Source organism: Sus scrofa, chromosome 4 (genome assembly GCF_054392235.1).
Source record: "Sus scrofa isolate SSC_HxYL_T2T_F1_AM1 chromosome 4, Sscrofa_HxYL_maternal_Yorkshire_Landrace_v2.0, whole genome shotgun sequence".
Lineage (NCBI taxonomy): Eukaryota > Metazoa > Chordata > Mammalia > Artiodactyla > Suidae > Sus > Sus scrofa.
This window is the reverse complement of record NC_139386.1, coordinates 34,041,368-34,060,994: the sequence shown is the minus strand read 5'-3', so window position 1 is coordinate 34,060,994 and position 19,627 is coordinate 34,041,368. Positions and strand designations below refer to the sequence as shown.

The following is a 19,627-nucleotide window of genomic DNA, read 5'->3' as shown; positions in this document are numbered from 1 at the left end:
TTACATTTTTCCCCCACCCTTTCTTCTGTTGCAACATGAGTATCTAGACAAAGTTCTCAATGCTATTCAGCAGGATCTCCTTGTAAATCTATTCTAAGTTGTGTCTGATAAGTCCAAGCTCCTGATCCCTCCCACTCCCTTCCCCTCCCATCAGGCAGCCACAAGTCTCTTCTCCAAGTCCATGATTTTCTTTTCTGAGGAGATGTTCATTTGTGCTGGATATTAGATTCCAGTTATAAGTGATATCATATGGTATTTGTCTTTGTCTTTCTGGCTCATTTCACTCAGTATGCGATTCTCTAGTTCCATCCATGTTGCTGCAAATGGCATTATGTCATTCTTTTTTATGGCTGAGTAGTATTCCATTGTGTATATATACCATATCTTCCGAATCCAATCATCTGTCGATGGACATTTGGGTTGCTTCCATGTCCTGGCTATTGTGAATAGTGCTGCAATGAACATGCGGGTGCACGATATGGAAGTTTGAGGCCACACAGGTGAAGTGGTTTGCCCAGAGTCACATATCTCATTAATGGCAGAGCTGTAATTAGAACCCAGGTCTCTGGTATGGTACTTTTTCTCCTGTGCTACCTTGTAAAAGACTTATCGTATACCTACTGCATGTCTCTAAGTCCTCATTTACCTTGCAGAGGAATTTACCAAAACAGTTACCCAGGTGCTGTGTTGATCGGTTGATCATCAAATATTCACCATCACTTTCCAATGAACATAGATTCTACCTAGTCTGTACTTTCCTTAAAAAAAAAAAAAAGCAAAAAAAAAGGCAAAAGAATTTTTGCAACTTATGGATTAATATTCATTGTCTCATTTTATATTTACAACAGTTCCGTGGGGTAGTTTGGACAGTTGTTGTACTCTCCCTCATAGATGAAGAGGTAAAAATGCATGAGTTAGGTTGTTGCCTGTGGCTGTGTAAGTGTTCAACGGTGAAGTTAGGGGTAAAACTCAGGTCCTTTAACTCCAAGTCCTGCACTCTTGACACCATCTAGCATGTCATTTTCTCCTCTATTCTGCCGTTCCACACGAGATGTTCTTTGAGTAGCTGTGAAGTACAGTGTGTATGCACCCCCAAAGAGTTCTTTTGTATGTCTGTCCCTCCCGCAAGAGGTGGTAGCCTGGTGATGGAAAGGTCTGGGGTAGTAAAGAAGTGGTGTCAGTAAGGCCAGGCCCATGAAATACTTTCTTTTCCAGTTTTATTGTGTCATATGGGAGGTAGCCTAGTATAATGCAGAGTCCTGGATGTAGGGATTTGAGTTCTATTGCTGGTTCTGCTACTTCCAACTTGCTTATGTGAGCTGGGGTAAGTCTTTTAACTTCCCTGGGCCTTATTTTCTTCATCTGTAAAATGAGCACCATGCCCCTCCCTGTACATATTATGAGGTTCTTTTAAGGCTTGATAAGATAGATAAAGTGGAGGTGATATGATTGTTGTAGCTTCACAGATGTTGATTTTTGAGAATGAAGCCACAAACCTGTGCACGTTGTGAATTTTTTTCCCTCTTGGGGGGAGTACCTTCCCTTCACACCAGCCTTCCACATGGTAAACTGAAGACTGAAGATTGTATCTTTGAAAAATTAGGAGTTCCCGTCGTGGCGCAGTGGTTAACGAATCCGACTAGGAACCATGAGGTTGCGGGTTCGGTCCCTGCCCTTGCTCAGTGGGTTAACGATCCGGCGTTGCTGTGAGCTGTGGTGTAGGTTGCAGACGCAGCTCAGATCCCGCGTTGCTGTGGCTCTGGCGTAGGCCGGTGGCTACAGCTCCGATTCAACCCCTAGCCTGGGAACCTCCATATGCCGCAGGAGCGGCCCAAAGAAATAGCAAAAAGACAAAAAAAAAAAAAAAAAAACAGAAAAATTATTTAAACGTAGTCATTGAAAACCATGCCATAGCTCAACTAGCACTGATGAGGATGTTTAGTTCACGTGTGGCAGACGGCTTTTCGTAGCTTAGCCTGGAATTTTATATACTCTTTAGGAAAGATCTCTGTGTCTTAATGCTGGATTTTTTTGCTTGTCATAAATAACTTTTTTTTTTTTTTTTTTTTTTTTAGGGCACACCTGCAGCATATGGAAGTTCCCAGGCTAGGGCTCGAATCAGAGCTGTAGCCACTGGCCTACACCATAGCCAAAGCAATGCCACATCCAAGTTGTGTCTGCAACCTACGCCAGAGCTTATGGCAACGCCGGATCCTTAACCCACTGAGCGAGGTCAGGTATCCAAGCTGCATCCTCATGGTTCCTAGTTGGATTTGTTTTTGCTGTGCCACAATTGGAACTCCAATACCTAACATCTTTTTGAGGAATTACTCTGCGCTAGTCATTGTTCTAAGGGCTCTATTTTAAAGTCAGTTATAAGTAGTAATACTGTTACTTGTTTCTCTCTGGCACAATTCTTGAGAAGTTACTCTTGGAAATAGTGAATGAAAGTGCAGTTTTGAGGTAGAGAAATAGATTGAAAAAGACCACCTTCAAACATGGAAGAAATCATTTCACTTAAAAAAATTGAATAAAATAAAATCTAGCTATTTGCAGGATTGGACAGTGAAGTCCTGCCGTCATTGGGAGCTTGAGTGCAGGGATGTGTATAAATGCCAGGTCTGAGTTAAGGGCCAAGAAGCAGAGACTGCATTACTGACCTGCTTCTTTTTGTTGGAAAAACTGTTCAGAAAGAGGTGCTTTTTTCACTTACACTTTCAGAATTACGATTGAGCTTTTCATCTGACTACTTTTGCTTGTGAAGATAACCTGAGATAACCGTGGGTCAATTCATGGGTTGACTTTGGCCTCTTCTGTGTTGTTGGAAACAGCACCAGAGATTCATTGGTGCTTTCTGGAAGTTTTTGTTCAGAGAGCTAGAGCTCCAAATGAGGCAGAGGATCCTGGCGAGGAAGACCTAGAAAAAAACAACACTAGCCATTGTGCAGAGAAGGGTTACTTTTTTTTGTGTTTGGAGGCAGGGATTGCAAAGGTTCCTTTTATGAAGAAAAGCAGGAAAGATACCTTGGCAGCGAGACAGGTAGGGTGACTGGGGAGCAGAGCAGGTGGCAAGACGGAGTCTTAGGAGAGAGCTAAGAAGTCAGAAGCAGCAGGAAGAGCTAGAAAGCTCTAGAAGCACTGCCACTCACATGGGTGTCACAAAGTGTCATGAGGCAGCTGAAAAACACTGCCTTTTAGTTTCTTCTCTACCTGGTTGCAAGTGTGAGAAGATAGTGTTACTGCTTCTACACAACTGTAGAACTAAATGAAGAGAGTGAATTTAGAGACTCAAACCTGCCGCTCACACGCTGTCACCTCCACTGGATTTCTGCAGGCTCTTCCCTTGGCCTCACCTTCAACCTCCTCAAAGGCTTTAGCTCTTAAACTGTAACCCAACTCTTTTTCTTCCTTTTTTCTTTCTTTCTTTCTTTTTTTTTTTTTTTAAAGGCCGCGCCTGTAGTATATGGAAGTTCCTGGGCTTGGGGTTGAATTAGAGCTGTAGCTGCCAGCCTGTGCCACAGCCACGCCGGATCGGATCCGAGCCACAGCTGTGACCTATGCCTTAATCCACCGAGAGAGGCAAGGGGTCACACCCACATCCTCACAGGCACTATGTTGAGTTCTTAACCCACTGAGCCACAATGGGAACTCCTGTAACCGAATTTTTTTTTTTTTTTTTTTAGTCTTTTTTCTTGCCATTTCTTGGGCCACTCCCGCAGCTTATGGAGGTTCCCAGGCTAGGGGTCCAATCGGAGCTATAGCTGCCGGCCTGTGCCAGAGCCACAGCAGCGCGGGATCCAAGCCATGTCTGCAACCTACACCACATGTCACGGCAACGCCGGATCCTTAACCCACTGAGCAAGGCCAGGGATCGAACCCGCAACCTCATGGTTCCTAGTCAGATTTGTTAACCACTGAGCCACAATGGGAACTCCATGTAACCCAATTTTTGAACCAGAGCCTTCTTTCCATCTTTTTCAATGTCATGGAAGCTGCTCTTTGAACTTGTCCTCATCTCCAGGCCCTGCCCCTTTTTGCATGGACATTGTTGATTTCCTCCAGTCGTGCCTTGTCTCTTGCTGAGTGTGGATCTAGTCATCACATCAGCCATTCTCTTAACCAGCACCATCGTCTCTGGCCCCCGAGACCTTCCTCAAACTCCCACCTCAAATTAATCTTTAATGTGTTCTCCTGGCTTCTACACCTGAATTGCCCAAGTGCTGCAGAGAACCTGGTAGCCCTGAACACTGGCCAATCTAGGTGTAGGCTGTTCTGTCTCAGTGGGACTGTCCCTTCTTCAGGCAACACTGTTTAGCCGCACCCGTGGCTCTAACCTCTGCTTGGAGCTTTAGGACCTCTAAGTCTCCAGAGCTTCAGACCCACATACCTAGGTTCTTCCTGGACCACTCCATGTGTCTGTGCCCTAGGGGACTACCAGTACAGCATGGTCACCCCAACCTCAGTCTCAGATTGCCTGTCGCCCTGGTGATGTGTGGCACTTCATGATCCCAGCCAGAAGCGTGGCAATCATTTTGGATTCTTACCTCTCTCTCATCCCTCCACCTAATTTGTTGTGTCGTCTCTCCTTTCCATATATTTGGTTGAACTGTATGAAATTGCTATTTTGTAGGACAAAAATGATTGGATAGTAATTTCATATGGTTCAGTCCCCCCCCCCGCCCCATACCTACTGCTCAGTTTAGAATCCTGCCTCTCGCCTGGATCATTGTAATCAGTCTCGTCTCCAGTATCCTCTTTCATCAGTCTTCTGCATTGCTGCTGTCTTCATCTTTGTGGTATACAAAGTTTGTTACTGGCACACACACACCTTGTACCCTGCGTTCCACCTCTGTGTCTTCCCGGCAGTTCCCCAGATGCGCCATGCTATTCCACACCTGTGTGCATTTGCATATGGGGTTCTGCTTGGCATCCTCTTCTCTCCTTTGCCTGTCTTTCAGAGCTCCACTTGGCATCAGCTTTTGTGAAACTCTGATATCCCCTCAAATGCAGTTTTTTACTTCCTTTTTTGCCCCAGTATATCACATATGTATATCTTCTGTTACAGCACGTAACGTCTCTGTATTGCAGTTACCTGTTTATAGCATTTCCTTTATTAGGTCCATGCCTTGAGGTCAGGAAACCATGTCTTACTAGTTTTATTCCTAATATCTAACATGAGCTGGGCACATTTCTAAGAGTCTATGTTAAATGATTGAAAGTCTCTAAGGATTCACGGTTTATTTTTTATACGGTTAAGCAAATAGCTTCTATTTTTCTTAATAAGGTGGCGCAGTAGGACTTAGTCATAAAACAAGACTGAATTTTTTTCTTGGCTTACTTCATCATAAGAATTTTGTGCTGTGATGCAAGTCTCTTGCATGATAGGTAGAAGAAGCCAGTGTAACAGACTCCCTGCTCATCCACATGGAGCCATGTGAGGTATCAGGTGCTTTAGAAGTGGCTTTCAAAACAGCAAAGTACCAAAGTTAAAAAAATTAATTAAGGTTAAAATAAGTTTAAAAGATGACTATGATGACGGTGGAATATCGTTCAGGTCTGAGACAGCCTGTCAAATTGGATTTACTTTGTTTTGATCTCCGTCAGTCTGCACATTACCTAGTCAACTCTGGCAAACCTGAAGATCATTAAAGGTTCTTTCTCAAGTTCTGTCTGCTTGGTAGCTGCCTTGCTTTGGATCTGCTGGGCACTGGGAATAAGAATTAAGGGTAATAGTTTTGAGAGGGCACAAGCTGAAAGGAGGTTGAAACATTCTAAATCCAGAATAGCTGAGTTTCTTCTGCTTCAGTGACTGTGTGCTTGCTGCTCCCAGAGGCCTCTGTTGCTCATACTCCTGGGGAGGTGGCCCCTGCCCGCTGGCCGGCCAAGAGCCAGGTGGCTTCTGTTCTTAAAGCTGTTTTGCCACCAAGCCTTGTAGATGCCTCCTGAATTTACTTGGTTAACCAGGCAGTTCTTAGGCTGCCTGGAAAAACTAAGCTTCCTCCCCTCCCCCTTGTACCCCATCATTGAATTTCACGAGCACTCCCTCGGTTTTGTAAAACTTACTTTTTTTCAGATTTCAGAAGCACCACCTTTTAAATAAAAACTAAGCATTAAAAGTAAAACCCAAGGAGTTGCTGTTGTGGCTCAGCGGTAACGAACCTGACTAGTACCCATGAGGATGTGGGTTCAATCCCTGGCCTCTCTCAGTGGGTTAAGTATCTGGCATTGCCGTGAGCTTTGGTGTAAGTTTCAGACATGGCTTGGATCTGACGTTGCTGTGGCTGTGGTGTAGGCTGGCAGCTGTAGCTCTGATTCATCCCCTAGCCTGGGAGCTTCCATATGCCACACAGGCAGGCCCCCCTCCCAAAAAAGTAAAAGCCAATACGTGAAAGATAGTGAGGAGGAGAGACCCCACCCTTAAGTGATGCCCTCCCTGCCCAAGAGCATCCGTCGTGCTGAATACTTCAGTGTGTAGCTTCAGAGACCTTGCACGTGGGACTCTGCATAAATAGGCAAATTAGGATCATCCTGTGTGTGGACTGGACGATTTGCCTTTCCAAACAGTGGGCTTTTCCCCAGGGCATTGCCAGTTTATGTGACAATTAAAATTTCCTGACAGTGCTATGTGGAAAGAAAGATCTTGGCAGTGATATCCACAAGGGCCGTGACGGGGTAGGAGTTCTGACCTCCCTCGGATGGTCTGAAGCCCAAAAGGAAGCCCGGAGGTGTTTTGTCAAAGGTTAGACAGTGGGTTTCTCAGTTTTGACTTCAGGTGTGAGAGGAGAAAAGGAGAGCTCTGCGGAGGAAGGTGCTGGCAGTGCGGAGAGGCTGGGCCAGGCCTCGCGGGGCCGGCCTGGAGACGGGAAGAGAGTTCGGTTCCGAGAAGAGAAGAAGAGGGTGTTGAGCAAGAAGCAAAGAGATTCTGGAAACCAGCCAGCTCCTGGATAGTTTTTCCTCCACCGGCCTGGTGCTGATACAGATTGAAAAGCATGATTCTTAGAGCGTGGATATTTTACTGGAGTTAATGTTTACTTTTGTTGCTTGGAAGGAAACATGATAGAGGGCTGTTATGGCCCTGTAAATAAAAACACCAGAAACCCTGAGTGTCTGCCCTGTTGGAGTCCAAGCACAGAGCACTGCGGTGGTTTGGGAAGGGCTGCCACACCTTACTTATTCCCCCCCCCCCCATTTCTGAATTCTGCCCTCACTATGAAAGTGAGCACTAAGTTTTAAGCGGACTTTGCCTTTTTTTCTATAGTGTTCTCTCAGAGGACCAAGACAGTTACCTATGTAATGTCACCCTGTTTAGGAAGGCAGTCGATGACTTCAGACACAAAGCCAGGGAAAACAAGTAAGATGATTGTTTTGTTGTTTTTTTTTAATTTGTTAGATCACCTGTACTTGGTGTGGACAATTTCATTGTTTTTCTTCCTTTCTTTACTTCAGATTCATTGTTCGTGACTTCCAGTATAATGAAGAGGAGATGAAGGCAGATAAAGAAGAAATGAACAGGCTTTCTACCGACAAGAAAAAGCAATTTGTATGGGTTTTCAATATTGAGTAGTATCAGTGTTAAGCATAAGAAAACGTGGTATTGCTTTTCTTTGATTTAAAGGGAAACAAAACTGAGATTTTGCTCTGAAGACATTTGGTTTTAGTTATTTTTTCTATTAAATGATCAAAATGAATTTTCTCTCAACAAGCTGAAATCTGTGAATAGTTACCTTAAAATATATACCTTAAAATGAATCCCTCTCAATCTATATCATAAATTAATTTTAAATGCAGCGTTTTGGCTAATGCCGCAGCTGTGAGTAGTTTTAGAAAGAATTTATACTATGTAATAGAATCATTAAAAATTTAGAACATGACGAAAAGGCTTCAGGGAACTAGATCAACCTCTGACTTTACAGATGAGAAAACTAAGACCTAGAGATGTTAAATGACTTAATGCATAGCTATTTATCTTTGTTTTTGAGAAGTTGTTTGTAAGTGGATTCTATTTTAAAGATAAAAAATGTTTTACAGTATTGGATAGTAAATTTAGATTTTTGTATTTTGATTTTTCAGACCCGTAGAAGGACACTTCTACATCAGTTTAAGTAACTTCCATTAAAATATATATGCCTTTTTCTGGGTAGTGAATAGGGTTCAATGGATTTTTGTGTCTACTGAGGTTACAGAGTTAGTGTCTAACCTTTTAATCTAATTTAAGGTAAACTATTCAAGATAATGAGAATAATGAAACCTTTTATTATTTTGTTTTGTTTTGTTTTTTTTTTGCCTTTTCTTGGGCTGCTTCTGTGGCATATGGAGGTTCCCAGGCTAGGGGTCTGATCAGAGCTGTAGCCGCCAGCCTACGCCAGAGCCACAGCAACACCAGATCTGAGCTGTGTCTGCGACCTACACCAGAGGTTCACGCAACGCCAAATCCTTAACCCACTGAGCAAGGCCAGGTATTGAAGCCACAACCTCATGATCCTAGTCAGATTCCTTAACAACTGCGCCACTACAGGAACTCCTAGAATAATGAAATCTTTTTAAAGCGAATTATAATGTGATTTGATTCTCCTATAAATCCTTACTGGATAGTCATTCCTTTAAAAATACTTGATTTATCTAGTTTCTAACTGACATTTCCATACCAAATTTATGGTGATTTTTTTTTTTTTCTTTCTATAGGGACCACTTGTACGGTGGCTGAAAGTGAATTTCAGTGAGGCGTTTATTGCCTGGATTCATGTGAAAGCATTGAGGGTTTTTGTTGAGTCTGTTTTGAGGTAAAGGAAGTTACTTAAGAAACTGGAAACTGAAGAATTCACAGTTCACTTGACCTTGGACCTCTCTATTATAACACACAGCCTAGTAATATGACATTGATTTGCAGAAACCAAAGGGCCAATCATGAGGGAGAGATTGTCAGTGTCATACCGCTTGTTACGTGAATGTTAGTTACGTCTTGTCCCTTAATACCAGGTTTGGAAAAAGATTATGCTGCTGTTCTCTCTGATTCTTTCCTTATTACGAACTTAAACGTAGACTGTAAAATATCAGCCAGTGTTTGTTCAGAAGAATGTCTTAGAAGCACCCAAGGAAGATTTTAAATTGCTTCCTGGTATTCAAAGCACTGAAAAACAAGACCTTAAATTCCCACTTTCATTTCCATTCTAGCAAAAAATATGGGCTTTAAGTTTTTATTTTTGCCAACTCCCTGTTCAAGCCTTTCATTCATAAGCGGCATGGGCTCAGTTTTGCCCATCCGTACGGCAGCATGTCTCACAGTTCTTGTTCAGGGTATCAGGTATTGTGCCTTTTGATGCCAGGTTCAAAATCAAGTGCTGATCTATGAACCAGTGTCCAAATAAAATAAAATAAAATAAAATCCAGGTGTTTTGAAGGAAAGACTCTGCCTTGTGAATAACAAGCTTGTACAACTCATAAGCCCTATGAAGAGACCTGGCCGTCCAGTGCCTTGTTTAAATTGTAGTCATTCCTTGAGGGCAAGTCCTTCCTTTATCACTCACTGTGATAAAGGTTAGTCAGGGCTTAGGAAGGGGCAGGAATATTGGAGAGTTAAAAAAAAAAACCTGCTCATTCCTCAGTGCTACCCATTTCTGTGCTGTGTGGGCTGCATCGCTGGACAGCAGGAGAGTAAAGTAGTACACTTAGAACCATAATGAAAACACAACAAAGGGTCTTTGAAGTATTTCACATACAGTTCCGCACACAGTATACTGATGCCTTATTTGAAGTTCTTGTTTCATATTAACCTGAAATATTTTATTATTCTGAGACATTTAACATCTCGGTCATCTTGTGGTCCTCTATGCATGTTGCTCATATTAGAAATAGTTCAGGATACTTATCTGCAGCCATGCCCACTATTTGTAAATTTCTTTCCTGTGAGTAATCTCATGTTGTTGGTTACATGAAAATATCTTTAGTCAGCCTTCCGTATTCTTAAATTTTGAATCCAGGGATTCAACCAATGACAGATTGAAAATAATCAAAGAAGAAAAAAGCAAAATTGGTTTTACTGTGTGCTTGCACTGATTTACATAGCATTTGTATTGTATGTACAACTAATTACATAGCATTTACATTGTATTAGGTATTATAAATAATCTGGAGGAGATGTGGAATACTACACCATTTTATGTAAGGGACTTGAGAATCCATGGATTTTGGTATCCAGAAGGGTCCTGGAGCCAATTCTTTGCAGATGAGCTAGAGACACTGTAGTAAGTGTGTATATTATCACTATTTGCTGAAGGTATTCATAGTACCTTAAAGATTGAAGAGTAATTAAAAGTAATTCCTAGTAGATAGTTGACTCTCATCTTAAAGATTTCTGATGAACAGTGAGGATCAGAGAAGGTTTGAGTTTCTCAGTATATTAGTTGAACCTGTAAAGGTGATCATTAAAATGAGGTACCCTCTTCCTGTTAATGGTGATGAATATTATGAGAATATTTGCTTTCAAAAGAAAAATCTGCTTATGCTTGCTTGTGTGACACACTGAATTTCTGCTTCCTTGCAAGGTATGGCTTACCAGTGAACTTCCAAGCAATGCTCCTTCAACCCAATAAGAAAACAATGAAGAAACTAAGAGAAGTATTATATGAATTGTATAAACATCTAGACAGCAGTGCAGCAGCTATTATTGATGTAAGTATTTATTAGCCTGGCTGAATAGGAACTGGTGAATTTCAGAAAAAATTATTGGAAGAAGATGTAAAAATGGATAGTAAATGTTACATTACTTAATCTTTGGAAAGTTACTTGAAGAGTCTCAGTTTGTTAGTAATTAGTTTACCTGATAGCATAGCAAAGAATTTCCTTTGTTTATCCCATTTTACGCTAGTTGCTTTTTGGTGTTTCTAAAAGCCAGTAGTTTTCTTGCTGTAGATTGATGTTTATAGCTGCAGAAATCCACACAAAACGAGGGATACTAGTCGTTTACAAAGTAAAAGCTGCAGAGAGAAAGAAAAGTAGTTATTTTATTTGGTAGAAGTAGTGGCATCAAAAAAAAAAACGGCATCAATAAGTGAGCATTTTAAAAGAGAACTGTCATGTCTCTAAAATGGTATGTGCTTATATCTTCTTTTTAAACAGAAAGATAAACAGAGTATGTATTTTTTGTCATTGCTATTAAAGATTGTAGCAGGCTTTTATATATTTTCAATTTCAAATACACTGCTGATTTTTTTCCTCTTTAGTTTATGATGGCAGTTCACACGTGCATTAGTTAGAACCCATTAAAAAAAAAATCAAGGATTTTTTGAGAGAAGAAAAAAGCAGGAAATGACCCTACATTTTTATGGTATTGCCAATAATATGTGAAGTCTAAATACTTGATACATAATTTCCTACCAATAAATGCTTATAACATGCCTTTCATTAAAGTCACACTTGGTTTATTTTTAGCCAGCATTTTATAAGCCATGTGTCTCATAAATGTAATACTCCAAGCCTGAGATTTTAACAAGTAATTTTATACAGTGTATACTTAAAAAAAAAAAAAAAAGATGGCAGGGTCATGGTTAAACACATAGAGGCTTTGAAGTCAGAGAGTGCTTGAATGTGGCTTTACTAACTCAGACACTGTGTTCCCTACGGCACGTCAGCCTGACTGAGATTGCTCCCTCATTTGCAAAATGGAAATAACAATGCCAAGTCCAATTAAATTAGCATAAATGTATTAACTTAGTCCAGAGTATATGTTCATTAAGAAGGTATAAGCGCACCTCATTTTATTGTGCTTTGCTTTATTGCGCTTAGCAGGTGCTGCACTTTTTACAAATTGAAGGTTTGTGGCAACCCTGCAATGTCAGATGATGGTTCACATTTTTTAGTAATGAAGTCTTTTTTTATTAAGGTATGATGCACGTTGTTTTTAAGATAGAATGCCATCACGCACTCAGTAGACTATAGTGTAGTGGAAACATGATTTTTATGTGCACTGGGAAGCCAGAAGCCTCATGTGACTTGCCTTCTGGCAATACTCACTTTATTTTGGTGATCTGGAATAGATCCCGAGACATCTCCAAGGTATGCCTGCAAATGGTAATACGTTTTTTCTTTTCCTTTTTAAATGTCTTTAAGTACTTAGTTGAGCCATCCTCTGATTTTTTTCCATAGGCTCCTGTGGATATTCCAGGCTTAAACCTGAGTCAGCAGGAATACTACCCCTATGTGTACTACAAGATTGATTGCAACTTGCTGGAATTCAAGTAAAACGAGCCCCCCAGACAGCCCTGCCCTCGTGTCGGTGTCGGTGTTTGCTAACAGAATAGGTTGCCCTATGGCCGAGCCCTTAACTCTCTCTCCCCCTTGCTTGCTCTCACCTCCTTTTCTCAGCGCAGTCTCCCGTAGTGGTCCGTTTCTCAACATTTTCAAAAGGAAACTGTATGTCTTATTTCTTCTTATTGATCAGGTCTGTAAATGTGTACTAAAAAAAAAAAAAATCAGAGTTTATTTATAAACAGAATAGTTTATTTAAAGAGAAGGTCTTTCCTCATCAATATAAAATTGTGGTATGCATTAATTCCATTTGTTACTGTTGTGACAAAAGCCTTGTTTACAGGGGAATGGTGTAAACAGTTATACCATTTTGTTCACTGTGTTTAGTAGACATGACTGTTGAATAGTTATTAAATCGTGATATAAAGAAATGTGACAATATTCAGGTTATGTGCTTTCTTTCAAACTACAGTCTGTGAGCACTGTTGACACCCACAGGAGAGAATAAAATTACCTGTGCAAAGGTGGATTGTGGTGTGTGTAACTTCGAAGGTGACCGTTCAGTTTGGGAACTTAATAAATGGCATCATGGCTAACCTGCTGTGCTGCTTTCAGGGTTGTGTGATATATACCGAGGGATGCCCGCCGTGGCCGACTTGCGTGCTGGTTTAAGTATGCCAAGTTTGGGTCAGAGCACACATGTGAAGATTATTTTTGAATGTGTGGTGGGTTTTTACATTTGGACACTAGACTTTCAGTTCTTACGATCAGGAAGTAGGGTCAATTTTGAGTCATGTATAGTAGAACTCTCACGTTTTAATCATTTGTTTTGTTTGTCCTTTTTTCACCCTTCCCTAAGATTGTTGATTTTGCCTTCATCTTGACACTTTTGACATAGTCTGAAAAGAGGCATTGCTAGCCTTACAAACCTCTGAAATGAAACTAAGTTGAGAATTCTGAGTGATCTTTTATTTTGTTGTTTTTAATTTTTACCATCACACCTGTGGCATATGGAAGTTCCGGGGCTAGGGGCTGAATCAGAGCTGCTACTGCTGGCCTGTGCCACCGCTACAGCAATACCAGATCCAAACCACATCTGCGACCTACTCTAACCTACACCGCTGCTTGGGGCAATGCCCGATGGGGGCCTGGCCAAGAGTGAGGTCAGGGATCGAACCCGCATCCTCATGGATACTAGTCGGGTTCTTAACCTGCAGAGCCACAACAGGAACTCCTGAGTGAGCTTTTAAAAGAAGGCTTTGTAGCAGTGCTTCACTTCCTACGCCCTCACAGGTTTGTAATTGGGAGAAAGAAGTTTACCTTTTATTTTAAGGGGCATTTCTAAACTATCCTATTTTATCTAGAAAATTAGCCTCCTTAAGTTCTTTTATTTCAAAATTGTATATTGTTATTTCAGAAGAATAGTTAACTTCAAATCCAAATTTCTATCAAGTGAAACATAAGAGACGACCCCTCCTGCTCCCTAAATTTCTTCACAAGGAAGTTTACATGATTTTTCAGGCCTTTTCCTCTCTCTCTGTAACATATATGTCAAAAACACAGTTTATTTTTAAAGAAAAATAGGCTCATAATCCATCACTTGCTTTTTTGCTCACTAGCAGAGCCAAGGTGTCTTGTCAGTGTATCATGAGCTACCTCATTTAAGTACCTGCTAAGCAGTTTGCTGTCACCTGTTTGTGCCACAGCGTAGCTGACTGGATGGGTATTCAGCTTGTTTTGAAATTCTGCTCTCACAAGCACTGCTGCAATAAACATCCTTATACATGTGTCTTGGTTTACTTGTAGTATTTCTGTAAGAGAGACCCTGGAAGTGGAGCTGGTAGGTCATAGGGTATGTACATTTAAAGTTTCAACACAGAACTGCCAAGTTATCATCAGAATTCCAAATTCAAGATATGATTAGAATGCAGGCTTTATTTTCAGGTTTTTTTTTTTTTGGATAAGAGGAAGCTGAAAAGTGTTGATTTCAGAAAATTCTGGCTTTGGCTTCTGCACGTGTTTGTAAAATGGGTATACTCTCATGGCGGGATGTGTTTGGATGATTAAAGTGAAAAATGGGTAGGTCTATGGGATGATGTTAAGGTTTCTCTTAGGCTTTTAGTATTATTCTGAAATAAGTGCGGACTGCATCAAGTTTAAAATCCCAGTATATTTTTGGAACTATGGGACCTTGACTGAGTGAGGAGCTCTGGAGTCAGACCCCAGCTCTGCTGCCCATCAACCCTGTGACCTCGGCGCCCACGCCCTCCTTCGTGGAATGGGGGTAATAAGAGCTCCCACATCATAGGCTGTGATGCTGAGCAAAGGCGATCCCACAGCTGCATCCACAGCTTGGAGTGGTGCCTGGGAAGAGCTCAGTTCATGGGCAGACAGTCTTAGAGCAGTGCCAGTAGCTCCTTTTCCACTTGGGTTTAATCTGGGAATTTCAAGCTGTGAGTCACCGGGCTCTGAAAATTGGAAAGAAATAATTGGTGGGGGGGGCATTTGTGTGTGGCAGCATAAGGAATAGAGCTGTGTCTGTATCATGATGTTTAAGCGATTGGCGTGTCTGAGCTGCCATCCCTGGGAGAGGACTATTCCCGGTGCATGCCTGCCTTTGCTGTGGAGTCTGCTGGTTCTCTAGGACAGAGCTCAAGTAACTTCGAGATTATTAAACATTGATGAGTGTCTCTTAGGGATTGTTCTGACCCTTTCCTCACACCTTTACCTCCTCCCTTCCTGGTGATGCTGGTGCCAGGAGGACCAGCCATCCCCATGCCACCTGTAGAGGCTTTTTAGGTCAGAGCAGTTAAATGATTCCTTTGTTAAAACTCATAAATTTTGAGTCAGAGTCAGAATTTGAACCTAAGGTTTTTCACCTGCTGGACTCAGTCCTTCCTGTCATGCTTCCCGCCTCTCCTAGGCACCATATGAGTGAGCCAGACATTCCTTAACCTTAATTAAGATTGACGATAATGTAGAAAAGGCATGACGTATGGGTCATCAGATACTGAATTCTGTCAGTATTCGGCCCAGGACAGTCTGTGACCAGTGACAAGTGTTCTCCTGCTAATTTTTGGAGCCTCTGTTTATTCAACCTGGAAGGTTTTCCTTCCTGCTGAAGGTTGCTCTTAAGCAGACGCTGTGTGTTCAGGGTGGAGCACACGCTGTACAGCCTTTTGAATGAGCACATATCAAGAAGTTTAGGGAGTTCCCATCGTGGTGCAGTGGTTAACGAATCCAACTAGGAACCATGAGGTTGTGGGTTTGATCCCTGCCCTTTCTCAGTGGGTTAAGGATCTGGTGTTGCCGTGAGCTGTGGTGCAGGTCACAGACGCTGCTCGGAGCCCGAGTTGCTGTGGCTCTGGCGTAGGCTGGTGGCTGCAGCTCCAGTTCGACCCTTAGCCTGGGAATCTCCATATGCTGCATGAGCAGCCCTAGAAATGGCAAAAAGACCAAAAAAAAAAAAAAAAAAAAAAAGAAGAAGTACCTTTAACAACAGCAGATACTCTGAGTTCCTGTGAGGTTCAGCAGGTTAAGGATCAGCATTGTCACTGCAGTGGCTCAGGTCACTGCTGTGGCACAGATTTAAGCCCTGGCCCAGGAACCTCCACATGCTGAGGGCATGGCCAAAAAAAAAAACCCAATCAAAAAATCTCAGCAAATACTCAGCAGATGTGAACTTTTCTTTGCTTTTGCTTCATAATTAAGCAGTTCCAAATGTTGGAAATGAAGTAAAAGAAATTGATCCAGATATGAGCTTATTCTCCTTCATTCTTGGCTGCTTTTTTTTTTTTTTAAGACAAAATTAAGGCAACATGCACAAAGTTAAAAACCATTTACACTAATATTATGGAATAGCTTTAATGGAAACCTTGCTGGCCTTTAGAAAAAATGTGGTTATTGTTTTCTGTTAGCATCGGTACAAGATGGTTTATTCTAGAAAGTGTAATAATATCAAGTTCTAGAGAAAATGTGTCAAACACTTGTGTAATTTAGCCCTTGTCTCTAAATCAGAGTTCACCCATTTCAGTAATGTAAACTTATTTATGGTCCTTATTTTTCTAGCTTAGATAGTTTTGATTAATATATGAAAGTAATTCCGGCTTTTTTTTTTTTTAAAGGAATATGGCACATCAGAACTATTTTATTTACCAGCGGACTTACCCTTAGGGTATTGTTAGATCTAAGCCCCATGACTTGTGAGAGAAAAAGGAAACAGAATAAAGCCATGGAAGTGATTAGCTAGAGAATACTCCTGGGATGGTTTAGCTAGCAAAGAAAATGAAACTGAGGAGGAGCAGGACAATACCCTTCATATCAAGAATAGTCAGAATAACACAAGGAGGAAAAAGTTTACAGCGAACCAGAAGGCAGTCAGTCATCACAAGCAGGACATTTCCCGACAGTTGCTCAGTATTGAAATTGATTGTATCCACAGTGGTTCTTGTAGAATTTAATAAAAAAGCAAATTCATTGCTGAACTTTGTGGAGCTGTGTTTTACAGCCTGGAGTACGACTGAGGAATAATCTACAAAAACAAACACCCAGGAAGTGTTTTGCAGTGTCAGCCAGCTGCAGTGAGACTGCTCTGTCAAGATGCCTCTTCTGAACTCCGGTATGGAGTCGTTGGCTTAGAATGTGTGAGCATCTTGAGGTCTCATTCAAAGAGTAATTCTTCTCTATTTCCTATGGACCACACCTAATAGGATCATCTTGGATAAGTCAGCTTTTCCTACCCTCTCACCCAAAGAAGCATGCTACATCATTAATCAGTAGGACCAGAAAGTTCTGCCATGGCTGAAACTGACCAGTGTGGTTGTCCTTTACCCTTGGAAGCCTATTGAGTGTCAAGTTGAAATTTGCAAAAAACATCTAGACCAAGGTCACAACTGAAACACAGAGTTTCAAAGAATGGTTTGTGTGAGGAAATTAAAAAAAGAATACTAAGATAAATGTGCAAAATAAGTTGGACACAGCAAAGAAGTATTGTTGATGTTAGACCAAAAAAGGAATAAACTGTATGTACAACACTATTTTCAACTTGAAAGATTTTTTTTTTTAAACCAGAGGATGAACAGAAACTCCTGAATATTAAGTCCAAAAAGCAGTTCTCATGTGTTTCACTATTTCCTAGGTATGTGGATGACCTCCTTGAATAGTTTTGTAACGAATCATTCTTAATTATTTTTTTTTCACCAACACAACTATCAAAATACATATTTGGGCTGATCTCAGAGTAGTTACAGGTCAGTACAAGTTTTAAGGTATTGCTAGCAACATAATTTGTTTTTAAAATTTTTACCACATTTATTTTATTTTACCACAAGGGGGCACTCTGGTGCCATTGAAAAGCCGTTTCTTTCCCTTACTCCCCCTCCTGGTTGGTTATGAGATAGCCAATTTAGAGAAGCCCACTCTGATTTGTAATATTTTGATAGAAGTGTTTATTAATATAAGGTTATCAGAAAATGTTGGACAACTCATATTCATTTTGTGACTTAATCCATTCTCTTTTGTGTGTGTGGAACCACAACACGTTTCAGGTGACTTGGGGCCAGCCAGTGTCTAAGTTGTCGCCAAAAATAAAAATGAAAAAAGAAAGGATGTCTGTCGGTCTGTGCACGTTTAATCACTTATTTAGCAAATAATTATTGAGCACGTACTGTGAGCCAGGCATTGTTTCAGTTCTGGGCAAAGGATGCAATGCCTGCACTGATGGGCCTTACAGCCTGGTAATCTGGTGGCAGCCTTCCTTGACAAAACATAAACATGGCAACCAAATAAATGAGAAAAAGTATTTTTCTAATCTGTGAAATCCAAAGTCTGAGAACATACTGAAGGGTATCTGTCCAGAAAAGTCAACCTGTCATGTCAGCGTGCACAGATAGACCCATGTTTTTTCAGATCTGACCGCATAGTTGGTCTGGTTCAGCCCTGTCTGAGAGATTTTTCTGTGATGATGGGCATTCTGTATTGCTGCCCCCGCAGCATGGTAGCCTCTGCCACATGTGGCTGAAGATTACTTGAAATGTGGCTGGCGTGGCTAAGGGACTGCCTTTTTAGTCTTATTTAACGTGAGTTAATGTGGACAGCTACCTGTGGCCAGTGGCTGGTGTGTTGGACAGTGTGTTTGGTCGGTCACATTGGAGTAGTCAGCTCTCTTGCCCTTGAGTTTCCAGTATGCCCCAAATCCTTTGGCTCTTTGTGTTTCTTAACTGGAAGAACCAGCCGAGCCTCTTTTCACTCTTGATTGTCAGATATAATTTCCCAGGAGAGACGAGGATTGCTCTCTGAATCGCTGTTGATGGGCCTCCAGTTGCTGTGCAGACAGCTTTCTCTTTGATCACAAAAGACAACTATGTACTTTGTGCCTTTATGTGCACAAGGGTAAACCACTTGCAATGTTGAGAGACCCAAAGCTGTTCCTGATGGGAAATATTGCATCAGCGGAATTGAAAACACAGCTGCTGCAGTTCTAATGGGCATGTAATTTCTCCTGTCAGTCAGTGCGCATTTAGCGTTCATTGTGTGCAGGGCCGTTGCCCCACCAGGCTGTACAGAGGGACGTCAGAGGGACGCTCAGCGCATGTTCTTGAACAACCTTATTTGTCTCTATTGACTTTTTTTTTAATCTTACCCTTTAGAGATGTTTATTTATTTATTTGTCCTTTTAGGGCTGCACCTGCAGCATATGGAGGTTCCCAGGCTAGGGGTCTAATAGGAGCTGTTGCTGCCGGCCTACACCACAGCTCACAGCAACGCCAGATCCTTAACCCACTGAGTGAGGCCAGGGATAGAACCTACAACCTCATGGTTCCTAGTCAGATTCGTTTCCGCTGCACCACGACAGAAACTCCTATTTTTTAAATTATAGTTAATTTACAATGTTGTGCCAACTTCTGCTGTACAGCATAGAGATCCGGTCATATATATGTATTTTTTTTTTTTTTAGTTTTTCTTTTTCTCGTATTATTTTCCCATCATGTTCTATTCCAAGAGATTGGATATGGTTCCCTATGTTATTCAGTAGGACCTCATTGCTTATCCATTCTAAATGTAATAGTTTGCTTCTACTAAACCCAAACTCCTAGTCCATCCCACTCCCTCCCCTTCTCCCCCTTGGCAACTGCAAATCCATTCTCTATTTCTGAGTCCATTTCTGTTTTGTAGATAGGTTCATTTGTGCCATGTTTTAGATTCCACGTGTAAGTGGTATCATATGGTGTTTGTCTTTCTCTTTTTGACTGACTTCACTTAGTATGAGACTCTCTAGTTACATCCATGTTGGTGCAAGTGGCATTCTTTCATTCTTTTTTATGGCTGAGTAAATATATCCCATTGTACATATGTACACATCTTCCTAATCTATTCATATGTCAGC

At 41.3% G+C, this 19,627-nt stretch overlaps 1 protein-coding gene across 6 annotated transcripts in view; it reads left to right on the top strand.

The window, feature by feature from the left end:
* Window positions 1-17,279, top strand: part of ATP6V1C1 (ATPase H+ transporting V1 subunit C1) — a 192,925-nt gene extending 175,646 nt beyond the window's left edge. For 4 of the 6 annotated variants that reach the window (XM_085020422.1, NM_001190205.2, NM_001444624.1 and 1 more), the window contains 5 exon segments: window positions 7,259-7,351; window positions 7,447-7,540; window positions 8,683-8,780; window positions 10,542-10,668; window positions 12,142-12,770. In XM_085020422.1, coding sequence (XP_084876548.1) covers window positions 7,259-7,351; window positions 7,447-7,540; window positions 8,683-8,780; window positions 10,542-10,668; window positions 12,142-12,237 — 508 coding nt within the window. In that variant the 3' untranslated portion in view covers window positions 12,238-12,770. 6 annotated transcript variants of the gene reach the window in all.
* Window positions 17,280-19,627: the final 2,348 nt, after the last annotated feature.